At 42.6% G+C, this 25,768-nt stretch overlaps 1 protein-coding gene across 1 annotated transcript in view; it reads left to right on the plus strand.

Moving 5' to 3' along the window:
• The window catches only part of CLVS1 (clavesin 1), an 87,406-nt gene that overhangs the window by 55,392 nt on the left and 6,246 nt on the right, over nt 1-25,768 (plus strand). Inside the window, 2 exon segments of the mRNA XM_041412808.1 lie at nt 14,265-14,375; nt 15,495-15,730. Of these exon segments, the coding sequence (XP_041268742.1) occupies nt 14,265-14,375; nt 15,495-15,730 (347 nt within the window).

The following is a 25,768-nucleotide window of genomic DNA, read 5'->3' on the forward strand; positions in this document are numbered from 1 at the left end:
CTTTTAAATACCTGTGAGGTGTTGTGATCCTTTTACAAACTGCGGATATTATCTTGAGTGGGTTGTTTGTCCACCCGGCATTTCTCCATCATGGGTTCTGTGGATTCCCACACTGCTGGTGTTATGCTTTCCTGCCTCTGTCTCATTTGCAGAAAAATTGAGGGTGTATTTTAATGTCCACAACATCAAAGCAGCATTTAACCTTCTCAAATTTCAGGTGGGTCCTTCAAATGCTTTGTTTTAATTAGATTCTGGGTATTTCAGTATGAAGTTCCTTGAATAATTTTTCCCAAAATCTGTGATTTTATCACAAACTGAATTCCAAAAATTTTAAAGCTTTTTTACCTTTCTATAAATCATGGCCAATTTTTTATTTTTACTATATTGAATTGCTTGTTTGAAAGCAAACATCTCACGTTTCCCTTTATCTGGACTGCAGTGCTAGAAGTGCTTTTATAATCTTTCATAATCAACCTTCTTTTCCCAAAATAATTTCAACAATCAAGGCGCTTCACAACTTCTCTGTCAGAAACTGAGCTACCTTAACACTGGCACTTCTGTTTTATGGATACAGACTGAAGTACTGGGCAAACTACTTCAACTACCTTTTGTAGTCTGAAAGAGTTTTGATTTTGACAAGTTGTTTAACTTCTCTGTTTTTCTGTTAGATTTTCTTACTTTTTACTACTGAGAAAATCAGTTGCTCAATAATTGTCTTGAGTGAGGAATTTGCTGTATGCAGTGGTGGATTTCACACTGAGCAGACTTTCGTAGTCTGAACCCATTCACAACTCAATCAGTTCAAATAGCAGAACCTATTTAAGAGGTCTCCCAGGCTATACAACACAGTGCATCTAAGATCCAACTTAAAAAATTGAAAAAACACAGTACCTAGAGGAGATAATTTGGGGAAAAAAATTTTGTTAACTTTTTGTTCTTAAAATTTTGAAAATGATGGTACCAATTACCAAAAAGTGGAGAAATTATTTTCTGAAACATGTCCTGACAGAAGTGGGGAAATATATTAATGTAACTTCTGTGTTGTAAGTGTGTTGTCAGTGGACCTTATCTTCAATTTTGTGCAAAGATGTACTGTACATGCGCATTACAGTATATATATGATAAAAATGTGTCATTGTCAGAAGTAAAAAAAAAGCAAAAACAAAAAGTTAACACACAGATGAAGCATCTGCAAAGCATCCAGTAATACTATTAGATTCCCACTAACACTTGCAGACAAACATTGGCCTTGGTTATAATCTCCAAATGTTTTTCAAATTTCTGGATATTCAACCAAAATATTTTACTTTCTTTTAGAAATTGCCTAGCACTACTGGAGGGCTGTCCAGTGAACAGCATAAATGCACACTCTTTACTAAGCTCAAGTACTTTGCTGTGCCAGATATATATTTCAATAATGGGGAGGTTTTAATTGAGCTGATGGATGTAAGTGGGATTAATATGCATTGCACATGTGCAACACTCTGTAGCAGCTAATAGAGAATGCAGCTTTTCTGATAACTTCTCTTCACCTGGCACATTCCTAATAACAAGGAAATCCTTCATTCTTAGAACAGCCGTTCAATGCAGGGAGTTAGTGATATAGATTTTCTTCTGGTCTAAACAGGTTATTATTTTTTTTGTTTATTGTTGTCATTTATGCTCATAATATGGGTTTTGCAGCAAAGCAGGCAATAAATAAACCTTACCTTCCTGCCCATTTCTATAATAAATCCTGTGGATTATTATAAAGATGATAAAAGCTTCAGCTTTAAATGTAAGCTGTAACCTGAAGCCCTGAGTAACCAGTGATCAGTCAACAGTAAGTGTGGAACATGACAGGGCAGGAACACTCTGACAACTTGAGATGCACCTGTGCCTTAACATATGAAATACCACAGAATCATGGGGTAAGTCAGTTTGGAAGATCAGGCCCCATTCATAGCTTAAAGCAGGGCAAACTTAGAAATTAGAACTAAGCACTACCACTCCAAACAAAATGTTTGCCATTTGCTAGATGGACAATACATGCCACTGTGCCAGAAGTCTTGAAAAAGTCAAGGTTAATGACACCAAGTAATTTGCAAATTTGCACTGGTACCCAGTGCTTGGAGTTTAATAAGGAGATACGCTGCTGCCTACAATTAGGTGGGAAGAGTTCTTGATGGGAAGCCTCCAAAGAAGCAGGTACAGACAGATTGTCCTGTACCTACCTAGCAAATTTAATGACTTCCAGAGATATGACCTCCAGAGGATACTCGAGTCTCTGGGTGGAAGAAACCTCATTCATTTAAGATTTCATGTAACAGTACTTAATGTGTTACTTCAACCCAATACAAAAAGAGAAGAATGAGAGAATGAACATTTGTAAGGGTTTTTAATCTGAGGTGGCTAAGAAATAAGGTCACACCTTCCTGTGAACTGCAGTCTTAGCAAATTCAGAGAAATTTTTTCCCTGCTCTTTGCTCTGAAAAAAATAATCACAGCAAATTTTTAAGGAGTAGAACCAGAGAGTGAAGGAATCATGAGCTTGCTGACTGATGCTGTGGTGCCTGAAAACACAATTTAGAATAAGCTTCTGAAGTCAGTGCAAGCACTACTCAGGCAGTAAACTTCACTGGTAACTCTCAGACTCCGCTTGTTAGGGTCTGTAGTGAGAGCAGATGATAATACACAGGATGCCAAAGGGCTGAACAGTGACCTGGTGCTATGTCCACAGTCTGATAGCCATGCTTGGCTAATGATACTGCAAAGACTGAGGAACTGCACTCGTTAATGCTCTGCTTTTCTTGCACCTACACAGACATCAGAAACCATTTTTCTACTGCTGTCTTTTAAAGCTGTTTTGTAGTCAGAGTTAAGGTGGCAGTAAAGCCAGGTAGAGAGGAATAAAAAGTGCAAACTCAAAGGAGGATTTGTTGTGGAAATGAAAGAGCTGTTGCAGAGGGTGTAAGCATGTATTTCGTGTAACAAAGATTACAAAGTTTAGGTGACATTTAATGCTGCCAAACTGACAAAAGCCCTGATTCTGAGCGATTATGCAATGAGCTGCACTGACTGCTGCCTAGCATTGCTTTAGGTGGTGAGCACAGCACAAAAAGAACATCGAAATGGCAAAGTCACGCACTTAGGAAGGGAAAAATCTGAGTGTCAAAGTACAGCTTCAGGGGGCCCCGACTACACCAGTGCTTTATGACATCTCTGGGAGAAACCACTGCAGACAGAGTTCTACCCCCAACCTGTGGGCTGAGGCTGCATCCTCCCTCTCCATTGGGAGAACATAGCTAATGAGCTCCAAGAAGTTTGACTGTTCATAACTTTTAAGGCAAGAGTGTATCACTGTGACTAGCTGGCCTGTAAAACAGCATCCTCACTTCCTTGAGTGAGTTTGGACACACACATACACAGAGTTGCTAATTCCTTCTGTGTCATTAAATCCACGTGTGCCAGAAAAACCTTTTGTGAAAGGTTGGGTCCATGCTCCAAAAGCTCTGAGATTTAAATCTCCACCTTCCAATAATCATATAAATACTTTGAAGCGCAGAAAACAACATTTTTCTCTCTAAGCCCATGGAGAAACTGTCATCCCACCCCCAGCCTCCAACACTGTTTCCATAAAAATATGTCTGGCTCCCTGTTGAAATTTTTGGGCGCAAAATGTGTAACTACAGCAAAGTTGCAACAAGTCAGACAATCAGGCAATCTTAGCTATTGGTGGTGCTATTCACAATGCCTGCTTTTATAACCACAGGGGAAAAACATCAGGGAAAACCATCAATTCTTTGTACTGCACAGTACAAGGCTCTTCACTAAGAAAATGGTCTTCATTACTTGATTTTTAAATGCATGTTGTTGAAAATGTCGTGAAACTTGAATTGCAGTTTGATACTGTAAAATTAGCTTTCCTAAAATTATATTTCCCACAATGTATCTTTAAATCTTTCCACTTGTATTTTTAACATTACTTGTATTTTTTTATTATCAAAGCTTATTCCAAGGGCATTAAATTATGGTCAGATTTCTCATTACCAAGGCTCTGTTATTAAAAAAAAAATATAGAGAGAAAGAGATCACAAAAGGGCAGACAGAAAGAGATTATATTTTATTGGTTTCTCATTACCAAGGCACTGCTCTGTTATTAAAAAAAAATATAGAGAGAAAGAGATCACAAAAGGGCAGACAGAAAGAGATTATATTTTATTGCAGACCTGACACATTGGTCTGCTTGTGTTAAATCAGTCTGGTGACTATGTGTGACTTTGTGAAATACAAATACACAAAACAATTTTCCCTTCAGCATGAAAGGATAAGACAGCAAAGCAATCTCACTCAGAGACTGGCACTAGGACAGAGACTGAATCATGCAAAAAATGAGTGGGTGGGGTTTTTTTCCCTTAGGCTTCTATTGGTCTGAAGAATAAGAGGCTGCATATGAGGCAAAGCTGATGCTGCTATCAGGTGTTAATCTGATGCAGTGTGAGCTGCCTCATATTGCACCCACCAAGAGCTGGGTCTCCCCCACCGTGCAGGCATTTGGCATTTTGACTCCCTTTAAAACAAAGTAGCTCATGGGGTTTGCTCTCACACACATACACACATATTCACACACTCCTGTTGAAAGAGAATAAAAAATGGAAAATATATCTTCACCGTGGGACACTTATCACTATGGGATTTATCAAAGCTGACAGGGACCAAAAAAAATGTTTTTAAAAGGGTGCTTTAAAAAAGGGTGTTTTTAAAAAGGCTTTTTCAAAAAGGGTGTTTTAAAATTGTTTGTGCAAGTGCTAGGTGAAGGGAAACCTTGAATTTTAAAATGAGGTTTCCTTCTCAAACAAATTAGAATAAAATACAAAATTCTTAGTGTAATAAGACATGAATCTAGCTCTTGTTTAACAGATAGCTCTGAGAAAATGACTGCTAAGAGCCTGTGATACCTACAAGGACTTGTACAGAAGAGTCAACACAAAGGATTATTTTAACTTATTGCTAGATGCAAAGATATTTGCTGGAAAAGGAATGATTTCCATCAAATACTTTGTTTCAGTCCATCAACAATTGCCAATAAAAAAATTGTTTGATCATTTTCTTCTGACCATGCTAGGTTATAATCTCATCACAATGATGGTTTATAATCTCCTTTCCATGCTGCTTTTAAATGATTCCATGCATTGTTCAAGCTAGGCTAGATCAGACTTCTGTTCAGCAGCAAATAGGTTGCCTAGCACTATAAATAACAAAATCTCCTTTTCTCCATCATCAGCTTTCAATCACAACACAAGTGTAATGCGACTTTAGGAATTCTGTTTAATACCTTGGTGCTTCCATGGGCAAAGATGAAAAGCTTCTCTGCAAAGTCAATAGGTCTCCTGAGAAGCAGTGCAAGTGCCACAAGACCTTTTTAATTGCTTTTCTTTGGCTGACTTTAAATAATGCTGTGGGCATTTGTCCTCACCATGGCAGTTTGGCCTTCATTTCATTGCCCTTTGCTCACACACAGCTATTTCAGTAGAGAGCAGTGTATATACATATATATGTGCACATGTGTGTGTGTGTATACATGTACATGTGTATATATATATATATATGTATATATATATATATATATACACACACACATGCAAGTGACTGTCAAAAAAATATAGAATAAATGTTTTACATAGACAGTGTAGAGAATCTCAGCATAACAATGCATATCTAAAGAGATAGTCTCTCTACAGGGTTTTTTGTTTAAAACCTCAGTACTGGACAAGAAATAAGGCATAAATGCTCTATAGTATGCTTTTCATGACTGACTTTGCATGCGCTCAACTCATTATTTTCAAGAGCCTTTTAAATGCTGCTGAATTTGCCTCAGTGCCATCTTCTTTGCCCTAACTCCTTCACTCCCTGTGCTTTCAATCACAGTGTTCTACAGATTTACCGCCCTTCAGGATCAGTGCAAGGCATGTCTATGGAAATAGAAACAGCTAGGAGAGAGCTTCAAATAAGATCAGCTAAAGAAAACAGCAGTATTCTTTACTACAATACTAATTAATTTTTTTAAAAACTTAACTCTAAAAAAATTACTTTCAAAAAAGATCCCTATTTTCTCTATTCTTTTTCAAAAAGTATATACTAAAAATAGAACATTTTTTGGATCGAGTTTTCAATGGCAAACTTTCAACCCCAGTGCTCCTGAGTACGTTCTTTTCCAGGTGTTAGGGAATTAGGATGCTCCTTGGTTAAGCTGGCTTAATGCTGACTGTTACCTTCTTTGGTGGAAGTGCTCATTCTGCTGGTGGGCATTTTACTTCAGAATGCCCTGCACTAAAATCTGCCTACAAAAGAAACCTACTTATTTATGACACCCCCAAAAACTGAGAGCATCTCACTCACCAGCAGCTCAAGTGGAGATAAAACACACCCCTTTATCTCCTGGTGCCGGACAGAAAGGGCTGGAGGGAGGTCACTTCTCTCAGTAACCCAAAGCTTGTATGGGGATTTTATTGCCATGATTTCGAATGAGCAGCCAAAGCTCACGGGTCACACTCGGCCCAGGGCTCGGTGTGTGACACATCCCTGCCGAGCTGTGCTCACCCAGCAGGTCTCCAGGCCAGGCTTGCTCTGTGCCCAGCACGTTTTGCCATTTCTAATTAAGCCCAAAACTGCTTTCAGCTTTGATGATCTTCCTGCTGCTTTTTCCTTCCCCCACAACTAATTTCAGACGTTCACATTCAGTGAGATACAGGAATAGAAGCAACTCAGCTTGCAGTCGCCCTGCCTTAGGAAAGCTGAATATAAACATGTTTCTGAGCTACAGTTTACACCAAAAATCAGAGCACTGGAGACAAAGCAGCCTGGTTTACTGGAGCTGGCTGCAAAGATGGTACCAGCTTCCTAAACTAACTCTGAAAAATAGCCTCCAGCTAATTCATGTCCCTTCCTAAGCTGCTGTGACCCAAACTACCCCTCCTTAGCTTAGTGGGTGACTGTCATTCTTCTTGCTGCACCAGAAGCATCCTGATCTGGTCTTACCTGATATGACCTAATCTAGAGCAAACTGCAGCACCTCAGTTGCACACATGCATGAGCTACTTCCTAATTATTGTCTCAGTGCTCTGGGTTTTACTTTTTAATCACATTTTGAATTCCTCTCTTCCCTGTAAACCTCCTCAACCAAACCCCTGAATGAACCTGATGTTTCTGTATTAATATAATTTATTCATCTATTTTCTTGTTGCTGATGTTTCTGGAGTGAGCTTTACTCTCTTCCTTTAGTATGTAAAAGAGGAGTACATGGCAAGCAAAAATGTAGCACCAGGACATGGTGTCAATCCAACAGTTACTGCTTCTGGAAATTTTCTGTTCCTAAATTATTCTGAGCTGGTTCAGAAAAGGGTTTCTTGCAAAAAGGTAATGAAGAAATCCCCCCTTCTTCCCCAAGGTTACAACTTATTTTGTTAGACCAGATGACATGACAGTGTGATTCTATCAGGACAAATCAAAGTTTATTGAGCAAATCTGTGTTCTATAACCTGATTTATTGGTGCCATCTGCCAATACCCATGAACAGATGCTCTGTAGGACCTCACTAGTGTGCAATAATTACTGGAAGAAACCCACTGCAAATGACTGAATTTTTAAAGTTACTGAGTGTAGCAGGAGAGATAACAAGCATAATGAAGAAATGTCTAGGAGAATGTATCCCAATGTTCGTTTTGCAGTTCTGGTTCTCTGACAGAAGTGCTTCAGAGCATCTTCATCTACATTTGTGGGTATGAGGTGTAAAAATAAACCAAGAATTCACAATTTCCTGTGATTTTGCTCCAGTCCTTTGCTATTATGTGCTTCAAAGAAAAGAGAGCATTTTGGTGCGAGCAGTAACAGTCACAGTTTACCCAAAATCAATGAATTCTTCATGATTGCAAGAGTTCTTTTTATGGTTGTATTCAAGCAGGTCAGGATTGCCATACTACTAGCACTAATGTCTTTCTTTTTACCGTTTTTCCCCTGCTCTGCAGCTATTTTCAAGCCCCGTGTACTCTGAGGGCATGTCAAGGTAGAAGCAAACGATTTGCAATTATTGCCAGCGGCAACATTAATTTTGCATTCCCATCACTTCAAAAACACAGGGGAGCAAAAAGAGATAACGGAAAGACAAGAAACTTGTCAGGGTGGAGACTGGAAACGTGCCTGGGATCAGTGGAGGCACTGCAGAAGGTGAGGGAGAGCAGCCCCAGCTCCTGCAGCCCCAGGGAACACTTGCAGAGGTGCAGGAGCAGCCCAGTCCCAGTGTCCCCATGGCCCTGGTGCCGCCTCCCTCTGCCTCCTGCCAAACTAAACATCCATCTCTTAGGAGATGCATTGAAATTAGAAGCTGAAGTTGAAGCAATGGAAGGACACTTTGCCTTCTTGCCTAGCATGCCCTATTCAACAACCCACTCTGTCCATACCTAGGGCATCACATGGAATTCATTCAAACCTGCTCAGGAGCGGGTTTTTGATGGACACAGCCTATCCAATATCTGACAAAGCTGTAAAATCAGGGAACAGCAGCTTTCAAGCACTGTCACTCTTTCAAAGGCTGAATTTGGAACTGAAGCTGAAGAGTAGAAATCCTCCTTCCCTTATTGTGCCAATTCATTAAAATCACACACTCATGGAAATTCTCCATAGAGAAACCATCACTGAGCTATTAATAAAATTTTCCTGAACTGTTAATACGATCTCTGGGAGCTTTAATCCACCTTGGGAAATGGATATGAAATTGCACAGGCCTGAAGATGCTGTTTTTATCCTCAGTTTACATGACATTTCACTTTAAACAGTTTTGTTTATGACTGATAACTTCCTGAATCTGGGGGCAAGTATTTTCTTTCCAGGGGAACTGTATTTGGATTTGTAGTAAACTGTCAAGTATGGTTGAGATAGAAGTTCATTGGGGTGTGTGCTTGGTTTTCTGATTAGATAGGGTAAAGATTATGAAAGCATTTTAAAAATGCTTATTTATCAAAATTCAGATGTTCTGTAACCTAGAAATGTGCTGTAATATGGATTTTGAGCTCAGGTCCTTAGTCTATGATGTCAATTCATGTAGTTTGAAAGGAATGACCTTGAGCATCAGGTTGGATTCATTCCTATTTTTCATATTCCAAAGATGGCTTTGTGTTCCCAACACATTTTGGTGTGAGGAGATGCTGGAAAGTCATGCAGATTTTTAGCTTTCAGGCAGTTCCAAACACCATAGTAGAAGGTTTCTGATGCATACTCGTGCCAAAAGAAATAGGCGTTCTCATGGCAGGAACAGGCAGAAAGAAAGAACAATTGTCTCTAATCAACCACATAGCTTCCAAGCGCACCTCCTAAGCTATTTAATGGAATATTATGTACCAAAAGCTTTAAGTTCTAGGCTCAGTTCAAAAATTTTTCTGCACAGGAGGTCTGAGCAGAGACAGGAAACGATGATCCCCATAACATTTTGCTCTGACCTACAAGCTTGGACACTCTTCTTCTGTCTGAAACTAAAGATGTATTGAAGACTGCATGGATTTGGGAGGTCTGTTGCAGCTCCACTGTGTTCATTATTTTCTCTTTAGGCATGATAAAGAGGAGAATAACTGAAAACAGCAAGGAAACAAATATATAAAGCAAAAGACAAATCAGGCAAAAGAATAGGCCCATCAATGGCTCCATTTTCATTAAATCAACTCAAACTCTATGTTTGGATGATTTTCTCTCTCTCAGTTTGCCTACACTGTTCTGGGAAGGTGCCACTGCAACATTGTTCAATACATTCCTTATTTTAGATCAATTTAAGTCCCAGTGAAGAAGGCCTGGTGTGACTGTGGAGTGAGCCAGATGTCCAAGAAGCCAGCTGTCCTGAAGTTCTTTCACTGAAATGTGGATTGGAAGAGTGTACAGTGAAGTGGATTGAGAACTGGCTCAAAGGCAGATCCCAGAGGACCATAATTAGTCTCACAGGGTCAAGCTGGGGTCCTGTTACTAGTGGTGTCCCACAAGGTTCGGTTTAATTTACTCATCAATGACTTTAATGAAGGGGCAGGTTCCTCCTCAGCAAGTGCAATAGGGCAAGAGGGAATGGGTAAAAACTGATGCATGGGAAGTTCCACCCAAATATGAGGAAGAACTTTACTGTGCTCCGGTGTGAGGACTGGAACAGATTGCCCAGAGAGGTTGTGGAGTCTCCCTCACTGGAGATATCAAGAGTTGTCTGGACACAATCCTGTGCATGTGCTCTGGGATGACCCTGCTTGAGCAGGGAGTTTGGACCTGATGGCTGTGGTCCCTTCCAGCCCAATCTATTCTGTGATTCTGTGATTCCCTGCTGTTGCTTAGGAGCAGGCTAGCTTGATTAGGACTGGATTGGATGCACTTATTTACTCTGTAATTTCATAGCTGAGCTATGTGCTGATGTGTCCAGCCTTGTTTTCAGAAGAGAAGACAGTAGTGCCCAAAAATAATTAGATCAATTAATGTGATTTCATTTATAACATTGGAATAAAAACCAAGTATATCCTCAGGATTGGGTATTTTTGACAAGGAATCAGGTTAAGAAAAGGCTCGGTGATCCCAGAGTCCATTTGACAGCAGACTCCAAAAAATGTACCTCATTATAAAATACACCTTCCCAAGGAATCATAAGACAGGAGAAATCAAAAGAGAATTCCTAAAAGCAAAAGCTCTCCAGCAGAAAATCAATTTCAGCTACTTTCACCTTGCCCCAGGGAAAGCAGCAGAGACACTAAGTGGGGTGTGGGAAATGTCTCATACATCTTCCTGGAACTGCACAAGGCAGACCTCCAGACAGGAGCTTTCCTTTCCAAGACAGCTTTGCTCTAATTAGGGACTTCTACAAAATTAGTATGTTGCAGTTCTAAACAGTTCTGGATGATTCCCATATCAAATTTCTTTGGGTTTGGTTTTTTTTTTTTCTTTTCTTTTCTTAAAAAAAAAGAAAAGGTCTTTGTTCTAATTGACAGCCATACAAAAGCAGGTGGACTGAGGGATGAAGGTCAAATTGAACTTAATGTGCTTAATAGGGCAAGGAACAAAGTTTGGGACTAAGTTGCACACAAAAATGTGCTTTGGTTGTTGTTTTTTTTTTTCCTGACTGTCATGCTTCCTTTTCAAGGATCTTTGTGCACTTTTGGGTGTACCTTCAACATGAAAAGAAAGCAATTGCCTCTAAATAGAATTGTTATATTAAGGGCTTTCCTATAACACAGATGTGCGAGATAGATGCTAGTTTATAGACTCAACAATCAACATTGGGTGGACATAAAATTAATTTTCTATATAGGAAAGTGCAACCTACTCCATTTTTTTTCTAGAGGAAGGCTGCCAGCTTAAATCTCTGGCTAGTTCCTATAATTCTCAGTATTTGGGCCTTTCTGAGTATTGTTAAAGCTGGTCAACATGTTCTAAAAAAGACATGTTCCCCCTTGAAAATGAAGACTGACTGATGTTTCTCACTAAAAATGATTAATATAATTTGTGCATTCCAGCAGGAAGGAAAAACAATTTTTCTTTTTCAGGTCAGTATAAATCTCTGTATCTTAAAGTTATTCCCCTGCTTCCAATCTTTCATTTCTTTACTTTGCTGTGCTTCAGACTCAGATTGGATTTTCTACACTGACATTAGCTGCTGCAGTACAGCCTGGGAACAACTGTGACAATTTACTTCCAAAGAGCAAAGGTGTCAGAAACTTTTTCCTTATAGATACAGCTTGTGGGATGGCAGCCAGCTTGACAAATATAGAATTAGTAATAAAAAAAGAAAGAAAGAAAGAAAGGCAAGTATGGAACTTTCCAGTCTTAGGTTTGGGGTTTTTTTTAGAATAATCTGTGAAAAGCTCCAAATCTTAAAAGCTTCATTCCCATGTGTGAGGTCGGCAACTGAATTTGTGAATTTTGCATGAGATGGGCATTTTATGGCTCTGGTCTGCAATAAAACACAATTTTACGTTATCACATGGTAGAAAATCACTTTGGGCTTCACACTTCTGTCAGTCCATGTGTTTTGCTAGGTGGGCTCAGACTCTGCAGCAATTTCTCAGCAGTCAGTTGAAGTCGCTGCAATGTGCAGCACAGCAGCACTTTACCTCAGTCAGATCTGCATCCTAAACCCTCATGAAAAGCAGTGGAAATACTCTTCTTTATTGAAAATGAACACCCCAACAGGACATATGTCATCCTTAAAGAGAACTATAGAATCATAGAACCACTGAACAGAATCATAGGGTTGGAAAGGATCTTAAAAGTCACCTAGTTCCAATCCCTCTGCCGTGACAGGGGTGTCACTCATAAAATCACATTGCTCAGGACCCTATTAAACCTGGCCTTGACCATTTTCAGGGATGGGACATCCACAATTTCTCTGTTCCAGTTCCTCAGCACCTTCTAAGAAAATAATTTCTTCCTAATCTAAACTAGCCTTCTTTTCATTTAAAATCGTGTCCTGTCACTGTCTGCCCAGATAAGAAGTCCCCCTCCCTCCTTTTTATAAGCCTCCCTGAGGTACTGGAAGGCTGCAATGAGGTCTCCCCTTCCCCAGGCTGAACAACCCCAGCTCTCTCAGCCTGTTTTTGTAGGAAAGGTGCTCTATTCCTCTGATCATCTTTTTGGCCCTCCTCTGGACTCACTCTAACAGGTTGACATCTTGCATGGGCTTAGGACCCCAGACCAGGTGGGGTCTCAAAAGCTCAATTCATCATTTACTGGAATTTAAAATGGGATCACCTGTGATGTTACACTGCTTGTCCTCCTGTGTGCTGGCCTGATTACCTAATAGTCCTTCACAGTATATTCAATATGCAGATTTGTAATGATTTCAGATCTACTGACCTGTCTGAGGTGAAAGTGGCTTGTTTCACTGTATAGCAAAAGAAAAAGATATCACTTAATGCCTGAGGCTGCTCACAAACATTACCCTAGTATGGTTTTAGATGACAGCCAGGGTGAACCACAGCTAAAGAGCATGGAGAGTCCTGATGATCTGCCCTGGGTTGCAGGAGGTGGTGTGTGCACAGATATTGCTAAATCTGGGGGAAAAACTGACCTTGAAGCAACACAGAAGCTCTGCAGAGCAGGTGTATAAGGGGATTTTTTCATATCATCTCACAAATCCACCCCGTATTCTCACCAGCTGTGCTCAATCTCTGATGCTCGGGAGGAAGGCGAGAGAGAGCCCCAGGACACCCTGTGCTAATTGCTGGGGGAAGGAACCTGCCTGGGTCCCAGAGCCAAAGCCCTGAAGGAAGAGACCTGATTATACTCTGCTTTTCATGCTGAGCTGTAGGTGTTAGGAGCACACACAGGATGAGGACGGCTTCATCAGAATCTCCCTTCACAGCAGAGAGACAGGCTCCTCTCCTCCCTTTGGAAGCGTATTTGCACACAGCAGCAGGGCTCATCCCATTATTTATGCCACTAGAAAAAAAAAAAAAAATCCTGGCGTTTGTTAGATAAGAGCGTAGGTACAAAATACCCTTCACAATGTGCAATAACCTTTAAAGACTGGCCAGCCGCCACCTCCTCTTCTCTCAGAAGAGGCAGGTGGAGCAGGGCTGGATGCTGTGGGGAGCACCTCGCCTGCGGGACGCTCCCTGCATGTTAATGCCCGGGGTGCTCGTGCTCAGCCTGGCAGCGGCTCCCGCAGTTTCCATGGTGCTGTCATGGTGCGCTCTCCCCGCACCTTCACTTATCAGCATTTCCCACCCATCCTCCTCCCTGTAATATGCTGCTTGCTCACCCCGAAAGGTCAGCCATTGTAATGATGATTTTAGCAGGGGGAGGCAGGGAGGCCGAAGGGTGAAAAGGTGAGCTCCGAGCAGCGCTGTGCGTGGGAACCGGGGGCTTGCCTGGCGCTCTACAATGAGAAATTAGAAAGCTTCCCCTGGAGGGAGCGGTGCTCATCAACCCCCTCTCACTTCCCAGGCCGGCCGAGTCAGATGCCCTGACGGAGTTAAAAAATGTTCACGAGAAGTGGCTGGAGACCCGACTTTAAATCTTCGGCGTCTCTTCGGCAATTGATGTGCCAGTGTGTGGAGGGGCAAAGGGACTGCCTCTGTCCACAGAGGAAACTGATACAGACAGACGCTTACAGGCATCTTTTTTTTTTTGTTTTTCTATTTTCCTCCTGCCCCCTCCCAGTGCTCGTTTGCAGATGGAAAGAGACAGATTTTTCATGCGACTTTCATCCTATTGACTGCCGGAGTAAAGCACTGCATCTCTTAACTGCCTTCCTTTCTTTCTTTCTGTAGGACAGCTTTCCTGCACGTTTTGGAGGAGTCCATTTTGTCAACCAGCCCTGGTACATCCATGCCCTGTACACGCTAATCAAACCATTCCTCAAAGACAAGACAAGAAAAAGGGTAACTAGACTGGGGTGGAGGGTGGGGGTGGGGAGGAGCCTGCAGACCTGGATTTTCCAAGTAGCTGCCTATTTTCTTTTCTAGTTTTTTTTCCCCTCCATTTTCCATATGGTATAAGAGAATTGCTGTTGTTATTAAAAATTAGAATTTGGAATGGTCTGGATTGAATCAATAGCTCAGTCAGGGACCAGAAATTCGTTATCACCAACAAAGCATGGATATGCTTGGGGATAGAGAGAATTGGCAGCGTGGAGGGACTATCAGGTCTGGCTGAAGTTACTTGCAAGTGAGGGAAAATTCAGTTCGACTCTTTTTGTAGGAGTAAAAATTCATATTACATTCCTTCAGCAGGGTTACTGTTTTCACATGATGGTAACTCACTTGCTTCCACCAAAAGTACCCACGCCTGAAGGCTGTTAGCTCACAGTGTAGAAGAGACCTATCCTCTCCACTGAAACCCAAGTGAATTGGTGGTTCTGCAGTCATCCTAGCTATTTGCTCTCTGCAGTCTGTCAAACAACAGCTAAATAATCCCTTAGGAGACCCCAGAGCCCACCCTGAGCTGGGTCTGACTAGGCAGGAAAAGGGTGGGACCCACCTGAAAGCAAAGAGGGATTAGACAAGCGAGTATTACTGAAGCAGCACTGAGTGGTGGCACAGCCTGATACACCCCTGGAAATGTCTGTCCTGGGGTGCAGGGCTAGCGGCCCTCTCAGATGCTGAAGTTCTACTCTTTACGCCTGCTTTCAGTAATCTGTCACCCTTTTCTTCTCACTGCTCTTCATGTAAGCCTCTATCCTCTTACAGTAGCAATAATCAGTCATACTTCCTGACTTCTGCTTCTCCTGATCTGGTACTTAAGAAATCATCATGTGCCAAAGGAAAGCGAATCAGAGTTTACAGAAATATTAGTAGTGCCAGCTTAATTCTTCAGCTGCCCACCCAGAAGTTAGTCCCCCTCTTCTGCCAACTGAGTAAGCCCTGAGAACTTTTGCAATTCCCACCTGAAACTGCATTGTCAACTAATGACACTCTGCACCTCATTAGTGCCGCTATAATTGTACTTAATGAAGTAAGGAGTCGGTGATGACTTTGAACTTTCTTTTTCATTTGTTCAAGATCTTTCTTCATGGTAACAACCTGAACAGCCTTCACCAGCTAATACACCCTGAATGCCTGCCCTCTGAGTTTGGGGGGACTCTGCCTCCCTATGACATGGGGACGTGGGCTCGAACACTGCTGGGTCCTGACTACAGCGATGAGAACGAGTACACCCACACCTCCTACAACGCCATGCACGTGAAGCACGCTTCCTCCAACCTGGAGCGGGAGGCCTCGCCCAAACCCATGAAAAGGTTGGTACTGCCTTAGAAATCAGCTCTTTTTTGGCTCTCTGAACAGGTTCGGCGTAAATCTCACAGGAAGGGCTCGTCTGGCTCAAGGAGAGGCTGTAATTTGGCAAATGTTGATGGTGAGGAGCACTTCACTCTAGGCTGTGCTCGTGGTGCGGTGGGAGAAAGGAAGCCTCTTGGTGGAACGTAATTACTTGTCTGATTACTGTGCATGAAAACGAGGGGAAATTAATGAGCCCCTGCACAGAGCATTACAGAAAGTACATCAGGGTGAGATGCTGTCCTGCACGGTGCAGCGCACCCAGCAGCACCACTTCAGCACTGGTCCCCATTCCTTGCCGCTGCTCTGCTGCTGCTGACCTGCTTGTTATCGATGAGGGATTTACCTCCTTGAAAAAGCAGCTTTTGTGTGATGAGCACCACTGCCCTCTAAAGGGAAAAGGAGTTGGTCTTCTCCCTCTGCTTCTGCTCCCACTTGCTCTGCAAAGCCCTGCAAAGGCTGGTGCAGAGCTGCTCTTTTAAATGCTCTGATTTTAGTTCTGCTGATTGTGCATTCAGCTCTGAATGCTCAAAATAACACCTCTGGAGCCTGTTACCCTCAGTAGTTTGGACTGATTAGGGGGATGGGGTCAGGAAGTCAGATACCTGGCACAGAGCTGTGGGTGGTATGGCTCAGCCAGCACTGGCTGCAGTGAGCCATGGCCGTGTAGGCTCCCCTGTGTGAGTGTAACATCTGCACTTGCCTCACCCTTGGCATCCCCCTTCACGAAACTGCTTTCCATGCAGATCTCAGTGATGCTTTCCTCGCTGCTGCCACTTGATGAGTGCGGTGCTCACAGGCACGGCGTCACTCTCCGTGACAGGGAGCGGCCATCAGTTTGTCACAGCAAAATCAAAGCTGACAACACAGACAGGCCATAATGTCATGCAATTAATTTTGAAAGTCTTTCATCTTCAGAGGAAAAAGAAATGCATTCTTGATTCACAGCTCCCTTCCAGGTCAGAGGGATGCCATGCAGCTGTGTCTGCCAAGTGAGGCCTCGTGCTGGAAACACTAACGCTTGTGACTGACTGCAAGAGCTCACAGGGCCACAGGACTTTCAGGTTATGAGCCTTGTCATCAAGAGTGGTGGCCACCTGCATTGTCAGCAATTCTCACTCCTGACCGCCAGCCGAGGCTGGGAGCCAGCATGAGTTTACAAAGCCTGCTCCAGAGAGTTGAGTTTAAACCAATTTATTTTTAATAAATACTGTGAGTGAAACTCATTGAATTATTTTAGAAAAATACTAAATATTTCATTATTAATAAAATATATCTCCATTTATGTAGCTTTACAGAAGGAAATCTGCAGATTTTTAAAGCTCCAAATATGTTGAGAGCTTTTCACAGGTAAATCTTTGCTGAGGATCTGATCCTTGGCTGCGAAGAAGGGAGGGTCTTTTTGTGCCCTTAGGGGAGAACCTCAGCTTGAAAATTAGTTCAGTGCCAGAAAACCCTGCCTTGAGGCAAAGCCTTGTTTTATAATCTGTTCACTAATAAAAAAGTGCACTAATACAAATATGGGGAGGGGATGAATCTAATTTGTCATGTTGCCTCTGGGCAGACTAGATCTAACTTTTAGCCTAATTTCGTTACTCGGCGGTTAAGTCAACCATCTGATCTTGCACCCCGTGGTCACTCCTTGCTGTTAAAGGTGAAAAGTTCACAGCTTCAACAGATTTTCTCCTATGAGCATTTGCTTTGATTCTTCTTCTCCTGAAGTTATGGTTTGGCCCAATCACAGGTAAAAACCTAGGTTTAGAAAGCATGATTGTGTGCTTTATTAGATTTTTTTTTTTTACCAGATTTATATCTAAGGCATCTTAAAAGGTCTCCAGACTTCTACCAGCATTACCTGTCTTTATATATCTCTCCTCCTTGCCTCTTTAGGTTCTTATATCTCTAACACAATGTGAAACTCAGGCTATGACTGAGATTTCTGGATACTCCATAGAGTTTTGCACCAGGCATAGGTGATCTTCTAACATTATTTCTCATCTTAAATATTACTCCCTCCACAATTGTTCTATCATTTCTTTCCCTTATTAGAGCAATTTCTAGTTTTATTGAAAATATGTCCTCTGATCCTCCTTTCCTGGTATACACTCTTAGGTAATGTGTTCATTTTGTGGTTTTTTTTCTGATTCAATTATTGGTTTAACAAAAAATAAAGGTAAAGGTCACTGACTTTTTCTTTAGCAATCACGTTCCACTGAAAGGGGCAAATATGCAAAGACTGAGTCTTCTTAGGCATCTGCAATTTAAGGCTGGAAAGCCTGAGCAATTACTCCCCAGACATCACTGCAGGTTCACCTGCCCAGTAGCCAGCTGCAGGGGAGGGCAGTGCTTATGAGACTTGGCTTTACCCGGGAGGCTGAAGTTACAGTGGTTGTTCCCAGCTGTGGCACTGTCCTGCTGTGTGACAAGGTGCAGAGCTGCAGCCCCTCCTGGCTCTGTGGCCACTTGCTGTAAAGCCATGCAAGCCCATCCTCGCTAAAGCTGCTGCTGGACCAGAGGAGTGTTGAAGCACCTGGAATGTTTGAGCTCAGTGCTACTTTAACAGGAGTACACTGTGCACTGTGACCACAGAGAAGTGTCCCTGCGAAAAGAAATGCCACCATTCTCTACACCTGGTGAGAAGCTCACCCTTGACACCTACTCCAAAAATAGTGTCTCACAATTTTAGTAGCAGAGAGGCTGAGGAATCAAGGTATGAATTATAGATCTGAAGAAAATTGAAGGAAATGAAGACATTCTCTGTAGTCAGAGAATGACTGACCAAAATACTGTGGTAGCCATGTAACCCATATTAGCAAATGAATGCAGAGTGGGGGAAGGAGGCTATTTTCAAGATGTGCCTGAAAACTAAAATAAATCTCCAAATGCAGGCCAGGAAAAAATGAGATATCAAGCAGCAGTGAGAGATGCTGAAGCTGGAGCAGGTACCTGCATGTAAGTCAGAATTAGGACTGACAGCAGTGTTTTGGCTCCTGTCACCACAGCAGGTGCATGTAAATTGAAACAAGTTCACCTGAGAATGCTGGGGAGGATGAAGAAAGCAAAGACCACATTTTTTCCAGCAAGAGGCTGCAGAAGACAGTGGATTTTTTAGCTTCAGAGAAAAAAGGTTGAAATGGATTTGAAGGGAATAAAACCTGGAGAGAGAGAACAAATATTTGAGAAAAATGACAATTTAGGCATTAGGCATGAGATCAAATGGGTATAAGTTGATCAAAGTATACCTTGGCTGCAAATCAGAGTTGGTTTTCTAGCCATCAGAGGCCAGAAACAGTGTGCCAGTATGGCAATCTGACTGACACAGGAGTGAAAGACTAATGTGAAGGGGCTACAGGAGATTAAACTTGCATACCAAAGTCTCATTAGATTCCAACTTCTGCTCCATTTAACAGCAATGGAACCAGAACGTTATCTTCCTCCCAGTCACAGGCAGGGGTGGTTTTCCCAGTGACTTGCACAAGATTTGTTCTCAAAAAAGGGTCCCTGTTGACTTCAGAGAATGGAGGTGTTGTAGATGGGGAAAGGATTGAAAATCCTCTTAGATTACTCCAGTCAGTGACGTAATCATGAAAATTTTGAGATTTGATGAGTGTCTATAATATGGAAAATCTTTAATCAAAACCATTGCAATTTTTCCACCAGTGGCCACATGAAGTCCCACTGGAGCACAACCAAACTAGTGGAAATGGCACTCCCATCTGCAGTATTATCTGGGATCCCAAGTACTGTATGAACAGATGGGAAACAAAGCAAAACAGCTGATGACTCCACATAATGAGTCTTAATTACCGGGGGGGAGGGGGGGGGGGAGAAACAATAATAAAAATCCATTCAGAATGTATGTTTATTGCGATTCAGCTCAGTGAAGTCTGAAATGTGCAAGGTAGTAAACATGCAAACCAGGATTAATACAGCAAACTCAGTTTAATCTGAGAGCCTGGCTGCATCCATTAGACAGTACTGGGAGCAGCAATGGCAACAGGCTCTTCCCTGTCTTGAGCCATCTCTTCTGAAGGATCTGCATCCATCCAGGAATCCAGTCACTTAAGAGTTTTGGGATTTCAGAGTAACGTAAATGGTGCAAAAGTTGGAGCACAGGGAAGAATATCACCTCCCTTTCAGCTGTGGCCAAGTTTTCTGTGATCTCTGATGGTCAGAAAGGGGCCTTTAGTCATCAGGGAGCTCACACTAAAGCAAAGCATTTGCCTGAGGCATTCATGCTGGCTTTTGTTGATGAAGTGTTGTTTTTAGGAGCAGCTGGAGGCTTTATCTGGGTGTGCAGTTTTACATTTATGGTGGATGGTTAAGCCTAGCTGTTACAGAGTCAGAGACTGCTCTCAGCATATCACTGTGCCAATAGGGCACAATTTTTTAGCTCCATTCTCCCAACAGTAGGAGATCCATGTCTGTAGCTATTTGGGTACCTAAAAGCAGTGGGTGAGCATCCCCAGGTGAAGGAATGGATTCAGTGACTGGGGAAGATGTGAAAGAGCTCTGTTCTTTGAAGTTTCCTTTATTCTCCAGTGTCATCCTTGCTCTTACACTCAGGTCCAGCAGCAACAAGTGAGCTGCAGCAGCATGTTCCCTCTCTGTGACTCACTTTTCTTTACAAGAACTGCCCTTCTTCAGCTGCATCTGGGTCACTTCTTGATGTCTGAACTTGCTCTTCTGTCCAAGTGACGAAGACTGTTCTCTGCCTTTGCTTGTTCCCTGTACAGGCACCAAGCACAGCCTGGGAGCTGAACATTCCTTCTCTGCCCACCCAGGCATCAAAAGAGCACTAGCTTTTAACCTGCTGCCAGTGCAAACAGGTTTGAAAAATTTAAAATTGCCTTGCAGAGAAAGAAAATTTTACCTAACAACTACATATATATTCTGGCTAAGCAACCTGGGTTGTTTAATCAAACTTATTTAATCAAAATATAATTAACGATAACTTTATTCAAATTTAGGGTTAAAAATTATTCTTAGGATAACAGGGGTTGCAAGAGCATTACTAGCACTTATCAAGCTCATCAGAGACTCTGTAAATTCAGAGTTAGGGTAAAACTTTTAAAGTAGAGCTAAGTACACTAATTATGAACACAATCTGCGTTTTATGTTTTTCGACTGTAAAATAAAAACTTAAAGAATTATGGAACTGTAGAATAATTCAGGTTGGGAAAAAAACTTTAAGATCATCAAGTCCAAGTTAATCCAAGTCCCCATTAATACTTGTGCCTAAGCACCACATCAACATATCTTTTAAATACCTCCAGGGAATGGTATCTCCACCACTTCGCTGGGAAGCCTGTTCCAATGTTTACAATTCCTTGAGTAAAGAAATTTTTTTCCTAATATCTAATTTAAACCTCTCCTGGTAGAACTTGAGGCTGTTTCCTAAAAGACTTAAGCACCCAAAGACTCAATGGCCTGACTAGTGGTTCATCAAAAGCCCTCATATTATGCATTTTGGAAACACAGGGGAAAAAGTCTGCTGGAATGCATTGCCCCATGATGTTGAGTTACAGCATGTGGATTTTTATGTCCCAGATTAGAGTGAAAGGATTTTAAAGTACAGATAAGGATTTAGCCATTATTGCCTCCTGATTTGTGTGTTTTCAAAAGCCCTGATATTCAAATGAACTCACTGCTGAAACAAATTGCTGTTTCTCAGAAATGGGATCCTGCTTCCAGAAAGAAGGATATTACAACTGGTCTGCACTAATGCCGACTGGAACAGCTTTAGAACCAAAAGGGGCCGTTCATGGGGGTGACTTATGTAAGGTTTTTATTTATTCAGACTTGTTTCTCCATATGCCCAGCTGGGCTCTGCAAGGCAGACCTTTCTCGTTGTTATCCTTAGTGTGACCTTAATGTTCCTTCACCATATGTTTCTGCTTTAATGGGTCATGTTTTATGCCGGTTCACAGTCAGTACCAATTTACTGCAGAAGTAGTAAAATACCAGCAAATAAAAATCAGTATGAAAATGTGTGAACACTTCCCACTGCCCATGGATGGCACCTGGGCTGCTCTGCTTGTAGCTGGGGTGCATTTCTACGTGTGTTGGGGGAAAAGGAAAAAAACTTGTGATAAAACAACTCTGTAATACACAAGACCTACAGCATAAGTCTTACATTCACTATTTTATTATAAATTAATTCAAAGGAGAATTTCTGAATGCTTCTGCAGAAGTGCTTCCCCCATACACACATGATGAATGAGAACACGTATTTGTAGTAAAGAAGGTGTCCCAGAGACTTGCATATCATGCATATCATGTAATGTATGCATTATCTAGTAATATAAAGTTATATATTCTGTTTAAAGTTTATAACTTTTAAACAGAATCCAGTGAATACATCAGAAAGAAATGGAAAGCAGCTGGTGGATCTGGCACATTAGCATGTCCTAGGGAAGCTACAGGGGAGGTGTTGCAGAATATCCTCAGGAACTTGTAGCAAGAGAAGCCAAGTGACTTGCAAAGCCACACCTGAACCAAGGACAGGAGGGATGGGTAGCTTAGTAGTGGGGATGCCCTGGGATGAGGCAGGAAATCAGTTGCTCTCTGGGAGCATTGACAGTGTGGGCTTAATTTCATCTGTTTGCAGCACTCAATTCCCACTGCATGGGTGCATAAACACAGGCTAGAGGTGAGAATGGCAGAACCAGCTCTGATCAGGCTGCCTAAAATACTGTGTTGTAAATTATGTCTTCAACTGACTATAAATTTGCCAAAAGTTTAGTAGCTTAGATTAGAGAAATGACACTTAATAAAACAAATGGTTTTACACTGCTTATGTCTTTTGCTGTCCTGTGAAAAATCCGCCTACATCTGGCTGAGTTACAAGCCTTTGAAAGGGCAATTCACACATGCCCTGTAGAAACATATTTAATTTTAGCATTTAATGGCCCCACAGATTGCCTCATGCTTTAGCTTGGCCTCCCAGCATAAATAAACTTGTTCAGCTTGTGTTGATGGTTCAATGCTCACAATGTGCATCTCCTGCCTAGGCCGTAGGGTGTAGAGGTCTTTTGTAATTACAACTTTTCCTTCTGATCACAATTGTCTCTGCACTAGGCCAATCTATGGCATGGAGCCAGGATTTGGAAGACTGACACCTTTTGCTCGCAGGGTTTCATCCTCCCTGCTGTTGGCAGGAGAATTGGAGAGAAGAGGATTTAGTGGTGAACCCATCTGTGGGTACTGGAGACTGGAGGTCACTGGGATGGGAGCCACAAGGCAGACTGAAAGATGAGGTGGGCAAAAGGACTGGAAGCAGATGGACTAGGACGCACACTTGATGGGCAAGCAAATGGCTGATGGAGACCAGGTTTAGTTTGTTGGGTACAACCCTTGAGGAGCAGACCCTGCTCTCCCTCTCTCCCTGAGCTCCTGTCTCAGCCTGGCAAGGAGCTAAAGCCAAACTTCACACAGACTGTGAGGCTGCACATTGCTTATTTTCAACATGCCAAGCTATACACTGTGGGGTCTAATTTCCAGAAATACTCAGCACTTGCCTGCAACAGAAATCCATGGGACATGTGCTTTGCACTCACAAGCTGTCACTTAAGGCTGAGGGCTCTGCAAAATCAGACCTTCAGCACTGGGCACCCCATTGGAGGAATACTTGCACCCTAATGTCACTGTGCTTCAGCTCTCCACATGCAAAATGAAAATCAAAAGAAAGCCAACTCTCACAGTCATGCTATGGCAGTAAATGAATGAGCATTTAGGAGGCACACAAGTACTGCATTGATAAACTCCATAGAAAAGCTCAGGAGGGAATTTTAAAGGCTATCTTCAGAGCAGGCTTGGGACTAATATGCAGCAAATGTGTCACAGAGCCACACGCTGAATCACCACAAGAAAGCAGAATAAAAAGCCACTTACTAGCACAGCACAGTGTATGCTGAGCACTGAGGGAGGAAAGAGCCCTCTGAGAAAGAACAGAGTGTGCTCCTGGGGCCAGGGTGCAACACACAGGTCTCAACACCCACACACACCTGGCCAAGTGACTGCTGCTCCCACAACCTACATTTTAGTTTTTTCTGCTGCGGTGGTGCTTGACTTCCCTCTCCAAATAGTACATCTGCAGAGTTGCTTTCATGCTGTAATGCTGTTCTGAAGGACAGGACACTTTTGATGGGGAAGTAGAAAGACTGATCCGCTTTGCTCTTAGCGCTCTGTCCTCCCTGTTATTGCCGCACAGCTGTGAAGAGCCTGTGACTCAGTGGCAGAATTGATTGAGATGCTGAGAACTGCAGTCACTGGAATGGGAGCTAAAAAAGGCAGACTGAAAGATGAGGCAGGAGTAGAGCACTGGATTATCTGGAAAAAGAAAGCTGTTGGGCTTGACAGAGAGCTTCGTGGGCAAGGAAATGGGGATAAAAAAAAGCAGGAAAAACATGAGTGGTCGTGACAAGTGCATGTGTGTTCATGTGTGAATATTCATAAACTGTGAGAAGAAATTTTTTTCATTATCTGGCCTGAAATTATTTTTTTAGATATGAAATTCTGCATAATAGCTCTGCTGAATTTGATGTAAATTGGTGTTTGCTGCTCCAGGGTTGTCTTTGTTTGATCCCATGACTAGGCTTACCATGTGATAGATGACATACTGGATTCCAGAGGACTAAGGGTCTTCCAGGAAATCCTAGCAGAAGCAGGTGCTCCCATTCCTTCTAAGAGAAAAAAAAAGCATGTGGAAAACTCAGTCTATAGCAGAGAAAGGAATCGGACAGGAAAAGCTCCCACCCATGCCTTTCCACTGCCCTGCACTGAGGCAAGCTCTTGACACAGAAGCTCAGAACACTTAGGAGCAGAAGATATTGGGTAAATCCACACTGATGAAAAAAGACTGAGATGTGCACCCTAATTCCAAGGCTCATGGCACAGACCAAATCTGTCCTCATTTCTCAGAGATAGCCCCTGCCAGAGGAGTCTGGCTGTGTTTGCCCTGCATATGCTCTGGTTCCATCTGGGTCTCAATGGCCTGAAGGCATGAGACTGTATGTGCTGTGTCACACACTTAAGCATTTCTGTATGTTTATACTATTTGGAGTGTCTGCAATAAGCTGAGAACTTGTCACAGCCCATCAGAAACCTGACTTTACAGCAAGTGCCAAAGGATACACACTACATCCTTGGACAGTGGGCTAAGGGACAGGTCAGGACTGGGTGCTCAGACAGCCAGGCCGTGGCTAGAGTCAAACGTGGCGCAGTGTCATCCCCATCCCTCTTTGTGCACACCCTGCAGTGAGCTGTGCTCAGGGCTTGTGTGGAGAGAAGCAGCTGGGGCCAGCTCTCAGGTACAAAGGGGCATGGCAGGAACTGGTGGGTGCAGGGAGGATCAGGGGTTTTGTGCTGGGGTTCTCTCTGCAGTAGTTGCCTCTTTAGTGAGACAGCGACTCCGAGACCTCTCACTATAGTGTGCTCACCACCAGGGAGAAAGATGGTCACTGCTGCCACAAAGTCAGCTTCCATTTGGGAAGTGCAGCACCTTGGCACCACTGTCCTGAGGGTTGAGCCTTGGCAGCAAGATGATGCCAGAGTTTTCATACTGCTCTTGTCCCTGACTCATCGTGCCAGTGGATCATTGCCAGCCCAGATGGGCCCCTAGACATTGGTGCTGCTGCTTCTCTTTGCAGTGCTGAGATTGGTGTACCAAAGCTGCCCCTCTGGGTAGGTCTCTGTGGCACAATATTCTGCTTAATGCTGCACAATACACTGTCTTAATGCAGACCTGTGAGCCAACACCAGGTGTAGAAGCTGTAAAATTGCTTTGGCAAGAGATTTGAGCAGTGCTTGTGAGCCTGGGCAGAGAACCACATGCCATGGCTGCTGCACTGGGATTGTGTACTGCTAAGCAGGGCTTAGCTTCATCTGCCCACACCAGCTGGGGAGCATTTCCTTTCCAAGCACCTTCAATAACAAAAGAGTACCTTGTGACACAATTACTTCACACCTGTATATCTGCACTGTTTCTGTGATACCAAGGA

The sequence above is a fragment of the Onychostruthus taczanowskii genome, unplaced genomic scaffold (assembly GCF_017590055.1).
Source record: "Onychostruthus taczanowskii isolate IOZ18803 unplaced genomic scaffold, ASM1759005v1 scaffold4, whole genome shotgun sequence".
Lineage (NCBI taxonomy): Eukaryota > Metazoa > Chordata > Aves > Passeriformes > Passeridae > Onychostruthus > Onychostruthus taczanowskii.